The 7461-nt window shown below is 42.7% G+C and overlaps 1 protein-coding gene across 1 annotated transcript in view; it reads right to left on the bottom strand.

The window, feature by feature from the left end:
• chm (CHM Rab escort protein) overlaps positions 1-7461 on the bottom strand; it is a gene marked incomplete at its 3' end in the record, with an annotated part of 40063 nt that overhangs the window by 11386 nt on the left and 21216 nt on the right. Inside the window, exons 11-12 of the mRNA XM_080781045.1 lie at positions 6624-6698; positions 1384-1491 (exon numbers count right to left, since the gene is read on the bottom strand). Coding sequence (XP_080637171.1) covers positions 1384-1491; positions 6624-6698 — 183 coding nt within the window. The remainder of the gene's footprint in view (positions 1-1383; positions 1492-6623; positions 6699-7461) is intronic.

Genomic DNA, 7461 nt, shown 5'->3' with positions numbered 1-7461 from the left:
TTTCAGTGAAGACCCTTATTTTGAAGGCCCACGGGATCCGAGATGTGAACCGGATGTAAACTAAACTACGGTAATATACATCCCAAAGAAATTACGTTTAGAGGCTCACTTGGATTACTTGCAGGTATGTTACTGTGTTCATTATTTTAGTAGTAGCCTACTATAACATTTGGACAAACGGGAAGTAGGTTAGTAGTTTTGGACAAACAGTGTGGTGTTGAAATTATTTGTGTCAAATGTAAAGTGTGTTTGGGTCCGGACAGTGATGTGTTGCTTTGTGTCAAATGTATAGTGTGTGTTTGGGACAGTGATGTGTTGCCAAACGGTGTAGTGTGTTGGCGTGGTTTTGATTTGTGTCAGATGAAGCTTCATGTTAGTGTTTTTGTAGTAAAATCCAAATATGTTAATTTAAGTACTCTGGACATAAGGACATTGTTTCTTTATTGTGCACAAATGCATTGCTGTTGCATACCTGACAGGCCACAGTCACAAACCACAGTTCCATGCTGATGATCAAAATAACAATTCTTCTACATTCTCTAGTTGTGTAGACTTCTTGTAAATGAAGTAATGCTGCTGAGGCTTAACAATAATTTAACTATTGAGAGTATAAAATGAAACCAAATGGACCCTTACGAGTCAATTTGTTTTAATATCATGCTCTCAAGAGTTAAAGCTCTATAATGGTGCATTTGGTTACCAACTCAACATCATTTAGCTGGGGACCACCTGGAACCCCCTCACTGATTGAGAACCACTGCTTTAGTTGTTTGCCTGTATAAATCTCACACACTTAAGGCAGTGGCAGCCAGTGGTCCCACGCGCCACACAAGATGCCATTTTCTTTCCACTTGAGCACCTGCCCCTCAAAATGTCTCTGCACGCCACTGTTTGTGAGTTTGTAGATAAGCTATTTTCAGTGCATGACATGCATGCTGGCTTCTATGGAATCCAAAAAATGACTGAAATGAAATCAGTCGTGGCGACTGAGAACTTTAATGCATGAGGATAGTTAACCGGCAGTAGAACTCTGAGTTAATGGATTGCAATTATTTGCAACAATAAAGGTCTCATGCATGACATGCTGATTTCCCCCCCGGAGAAGAAGGATAGGGGAGGGGAGGAGCTGGGAGGAAAGGGGGCAGGATTAGAGGACTGTGATTCACCAGTCCACAGGCAAATCAAATCACTTTTCTGAGCCGAATCATTCAGTAAAGCCCAGACCACAGAAAATCCACTGAACGTTAAAAGCTCCAGTTTTTGGGGTGTAATTGAAGTCATAATAATAAATAATAAAAAGAAAAAATGTAGACGTCATGAGACCTTTAACTACCTAACACCAGTGAATCTAAGAGTGAATGAGAACGATTGGCTAATATTCACCTAGTGGGTGTGGCCCTTGTCTTCTGCCCTTCCCCAACACAGCCATCCTCCGCCACGAAATGGCTACAGCTGATTCGCAGACCTCGACTGTCAATCACGGCCTTGCACCTAGAAGGGGGAGGGGACAACAGAATCAGCATCACGCTTAGAATTACGACTCAAATTCAGGATTAAAATCAGAAAGAGGATGATACAATGTTGTTTGGTACTACGGCAGTTGCTTTGACAATGCAACCCCATGGATCAGGCCCAGACAACATAACGAACCAGTCTTGTTTTATTTTTATGTCAGGTCCTTGACAGGCAAATCTATTATAATTGAATGACTTGATTATCAAGCACAGCTCTAACTTTGTTTTTAACTGACACTGACACCCAGATTAAAACAACTCTTCCAACTTCAACTTTATGGGTTAAAATAGTCTTAGTTAAAGCTGCACTACTTTCCTGTTCTACCTGGGTTCTGAACACGGGTCTCCTGCACGAGTGAAGTTTTTACAACTGAACTAATAGAGGCTGCCTGCGTTCTCAGGGGAGGAATTGAATTTTGACCTTAAGGTCAAAATCGGTGTCAAACCAGAAGCAGGGTCGTGTCAAAGGTCGTGTCCAACCTAGACACATGATCTAAATGCCTCAATGGAAGAGCAGGGAGACCAGAAAATATTTAATTTTATATTGACTGAACATAAATTACATAATAGAGCTTACATTTTGAAAAATAGCAGATCTACAGTACAAGCTCAAAACTAAATTCATTCCAACATGGTGTGAGGTTGTACATCATCAGTTTCCAATCTACGAACATGTAACTAAAAAACATTTTGAATGTCTTCAGTTAAATTCCGCATTTTAGGTATACTATGCAACAAAGAAAAAAACATTTGACATGGTTGAAATTCTCAATGTTTACATGACTCAACACAGATATAAATGGATAATTGTTTTGTAACTAATTGTTTTGTGCATAATACAAACCACACAAATATATGGTACGTACTAGTACACAGCATACGTGTGTGTCTCCAACATTTTTAAGGCTTCTCTCAAACGGCCCCGTCCCCCATGTCTGTTTTTGGTTGGTGGCCTTTCCAAGGGTGTCTCACACTCACACACACTCTACCAAAACCTATTATTGGGAATAATGATGCGCATAAAAGCTCATCCATAACCTTCTGACATAACAAGGAGGATGGGGGGAGACACACACACACACACACACACACACACACACACACACACACACACACACACACACACACACACACACACACACACACACACACACACACACACACACACACACACACACACACACACACACACACACCTCACTTTTGCTGGAAGGTCATTGACACACAAAGTGTATGCATACACATACACATATACGTAGTTAGTAGACGGACGGACAGACAAGTGCAAGAGGAGAGTCAAAGGCAGAAGACAGACAGACAGACAGACAGGGTGAGTATGTAAATAAAGATTTATTTACTTGTAAGGAGACCTTCAGTCGAACCAATGGACTGATAGATGGACTAAGGGACGCATGCACGCACCCGCATCCGCACACACGCACACACACACACACACACACACAAACACACAAGTCAGCCAAGTCAGCCAGTCAGTCAGTCAATCAATAAGTGAGTCAGTCAGTCAGTCAAGCGGCTCAGCAGTCCAGCAGTCATCCAGCCAGTCAGACATGAAGGTGTCCTCTGTGTGGAGAACATACGTATCTAGTATTGTTAGCCTTTTCCACTGGCGTCATTGGGTACAGTTGGCCATAAGCTATAACTGCCCTTTAAACATTAACAATAGTTAATTTTAGTTCTATTTTATTCATTTGAGGGTTACCGTATATTACCAAATAGTAGCCCGGGCCGTTAATATGCAAAATCGATTCGGACCCCGGGCTGTTATAAGGAGCTGGGCCGTTATTTGGTGCTGGGTGGTTATTTGCGCATGGGCTGTTATTTGGTAATATACGGTAATTGAGTTAGTTCTACAGCACTGCTGCTGCCATCACCCTGATGTTCAAATGTAGGTATGTATTCCCAGCTCTAGGCACCTTAAAAATAGAAAATGGGTGAATATTTTGTTTACTATGTTTTAGGTATATAGTTTTATTATGTCTTTACATTGTTTTTAATTGATCTTATATTTCATATTATTCTCATATTATTATACCTTGATAGTTGGGCCGACTGACTGAGTGGATTTCTAGCTGCAGGTTGACAGCTAGAAACATTAACATCATTGTTGAGCCTTTATTTATTTTTTATTTATTTAACTGTATTTTTTGTTGTGCAAACATCAGGAATCAAACCGGGGACTTTGACATAGTGACGTAGACAGACCGTCCTGTCACCTACACCACACACACATGCTTTCCCTGTTCAATCAACGATTGATTATCTAGCGACCTACAGTACCTAGTGGTTAGCAGTGTCCATTAGAAACCTGTTTTTGTAGTAATAATTGTAATAATTTTATCGTGTATACTTGGCCATGATGATCCAAGGCCCCGATAGTAACTCAGTCAACAAATCAGTCATTTAATCAGTCAGTCAGTCAAGCAGGTAGTAAATAATGACCAAGAGACAGAATACGGGGGAGGGGAGAGAGAGAGAGAGAGAGAGAGAGAGCATCAAAGAAAGGAGCACTGAAGCATGGATGTCACGGGCTGTGCGCGCGCGCACACACACACACACACACACACACACACACACACACACACACACACACACACACACACACACACACACACACACACACACACACACACACACACACACACACACACACACACACACACACACACACACACACTTTCTCTCTTTGTCAAGGTAAGCATCGTCCATCATAACAGGGTGGAAGAGAAGAGAAGATGGGATGATAGAAGAAGAGGAGAGGGGAGGGGGAAGAGAAGAGGAAAAGAACAGAAGAAAAGAAAGGAGAACAGAGGATAGGACTGAGGAGGGGAGGACAGAGGAGAGATTAAGTTATGATGTTAATTTCCTCTCCATAAATTGCATATTTCGCTGATCATAAATTACCTGACTATGTCTGCTCTTAAGAAAGGTCACACACACAGCGACACTTACACTTCTCTGCCTCTGACTGATTCATTATCTATCTACAGTATCCATCCATCTACAGTATTTGCCTATACTATAGTATCATGCTTAGAATTATTACTCAATTTCAGGATTCAAATCAGAATGTTGTGTTCTGTAACATAAATTATCAGCTGTTTAGTTCCAGAGACAGTACTGAACACAGTGAACTGTTTAGTTCCAGAGACAGTACTGAACACAGTGAACTGTTTAGTTCCAGAGACAGTACTGAACACAGTGAACTGTTTAGTTCCAGAGACAGTACTGAACACAGTGAACTGTTTAGTTCCAGAGACAGTACTGAACACAGTGAACTGTTTAGTTCCAGACAGACAGTACTGAAAACAGTGAGCCGTTTAGTTCCAGAGACAGTACTGAACACAGTGAGCTGTTTAGTTCCAGAGACAGTACTGAACACAGTGAGCTGTTTAGTTCCAGAGACAGTACTGAACACAGTGAGCTGTTTAGTTCCAGAGACAGCACTGAACACAATGAACTGTTTAGTTCCAGACAGACAGTACTGAACACAGTGAGCTGTTTAGTTACAGGGACAGTATGGAACACAGTGAGCTGTTTAGTTGCAGAGACAGTACTGAACACAGTGATCTGTTTAGTTCCTTCCAGAGACAGTACTGAACACAGTGAGCTGTTTAGTTCCAGAGACAGTACTGAACACAGAGCTGTTTAGTTCCAGAGACAGTACTGAACACAGTGAGTTGTCTCTGTCAGATGTGGGTCAGCGGTACAAAACAGCTTTGACAACTCATTTACTGCAACCTGCCCACCAGCCAAGATGAAAGACACACACTCAATATATCAACGGACAGGCACACACGCACGCACACGGACACGCACACACGCTCATTTTCTCCTTTCATCTCAGGGTTATGTCAACAATCTAGTTAAGAGGTCGTTACTGTGTGTGTGTATGTGTGTGTGTGTGTGTGTGTGTGTGTGTGTGTGTGTGTGTGTGTGTGTGTGTCTCTCTCTCTCTCCTGGCTAACTGATTAATTTAGACACACACACACAACGCCTTTGTTCTCTTGGCTTGATGAAAATCAATTAACAAGTTAAAATTAAATGCTGCATCACTCAACGCAGAGCAAAGTAGATTCTGTCTCACTCTCGCTCACATCGCACGCTCTGTCTCACCCTCCTAAGCTTAAGCCATACTATTTAGTATGATGGCGTCTCTTGCAGAAAATAGCTGATCTACAAGCTCTACATTGCGACACATTGTGAGCTTGTAGATTTGCAATTTTCTGCAAAGATTGTCTCAGAATATGGATGATGCTGGACTGGGGTAAGTCTCTCTCAAAACAAATATCGTTGCTTTTGGGAAGAAACCTTGTATCTCCGTATTTCACCTTTTTTGTTTGGTAAATCAATACCTCGCTTTGCCAACATGAGTGCAGATATTGCCAATCTATCGATCTGCAAGTTCAGAGGGCATCGACCAGTCACCTATTGTCAGCTTGTATATTGTTAATTTTCTCTATTTTTGAAACATTATTAAAGTGAAAGTGGTCAAGTCTGTTTGCTTGTTGTCTCCACCAGGCCGAAGGCAAGGGCAGAGTATGTTTTGCACTCCGTCTGTCCATCCGCCCGTGTGTCCGTCTGTCCGTAAACAGCTAATCTCCAGCACCATTGGCTTTTTCAAGAATTTTACATTTTAACCAATGACATTTTGACAATAGCAAGGTTTCCATCCGGCCGATGTTGTCTCTATTGTTAAAGATGGAGTGCTGTGATTTTAGTATGTGTTTATGAGGTGACAGTACTTCATTAGACCCCTTGGTGTGGTTGGTATGTGATATAGTGACATCACAATATCATCCCTTCCCCTAACCCCCACCCCCTTTATCATACAACCACAGCTGTGGGTGCGGCTTCAGTTCAGGTGGATCACCGCCCATCACCACCCACCAGGCAAACCAGGCATACGTAATTAACTGGTGGGTGTGTCCACATAAAAACGTCATTTTAACAAATACTGTACACTTTTTTAGAAAAATGTATTCCTCCTTAAATAATAATAATACCTGATGATCATGTGGGGGGGAACAAATCACGGCACACAATAAAGTCATGATTAGAGCCATTATATTTAAAACAAAGATTTCTTACTTGTTGTCTTTGTCGATCACCAAACCCTGGATGGAATGACGGAGACAGTAGATCCCTCCAAACACAGCAGACATTCTGGAAAGCGCGCACACACACACACACACACACACACACACACACACACACACACACACACACACACACACACACACACACACACACACACACACACACACACACACACACACACACACACACACACACACACACACACACACACACACACACACACACACACACACACACACACACACACACACACACAGTAAGGGGCCATATACATGTGAATTCCTGAGCTGTGCCTGTGGGAAAGACCTGCTGGACCTCTCCCCTTCCCAGAGCATTGCGTTTCAGCCCTCTGTGTTGTAGAGCAGTGGTTCCCAAACTGGGGGTCCCCAAATTATTTTGGGGGGGTCCTCAGATGATTAGCTTATTGTGCAACATTGTTTTCCCACTCAACAGTAAACAAACAAACATACAGTATAAAGGGCCTTTCAAACGGGAAGTGAGGAACGCAGGCGTTGTTGCCTGGACCAACGACAGGTCTCCTCCAGGTCTGCTCAAGAGGGGACGCCACAACGCAAGCGTAAAAGAAAAAGCTAAACAGTATCCAGGTCACGAAACGAGCACGCGTGCAACAAATTTGCGGGACCACGCTCGCGTTATCGCACCGCGACTGCTCCCCAGTGCCCCGTGCAAAAACGCAGGTCTCGCTGAAAATTAACTATAGGCACGTTATATCGCTTCACGTTTGAAAGGCCCTTAAGTGTATACAGCAGGGCTATTCAACTGGTGGCCCGCAGGCCAAGTCCGGCACCCCGTTCTCAGTCGTTCTCAA

Source organism: Protomyctophum bolini, assembly GCF_963924005.1.
Source record: "Protomyctophum bolini genome assembly, chromosome: 13".
Lineage (NCBI taxonomy): Eukaryota > Metazoa > Chordata > Actinopteri > Myctophiformes > Myctophidae > Protomyctophum > Protomyctophum bolini.
Note: the sequence above shows the minus strand (reverse complement) of the source record. Positions and strands in the feature narration are given on the sequence as shown.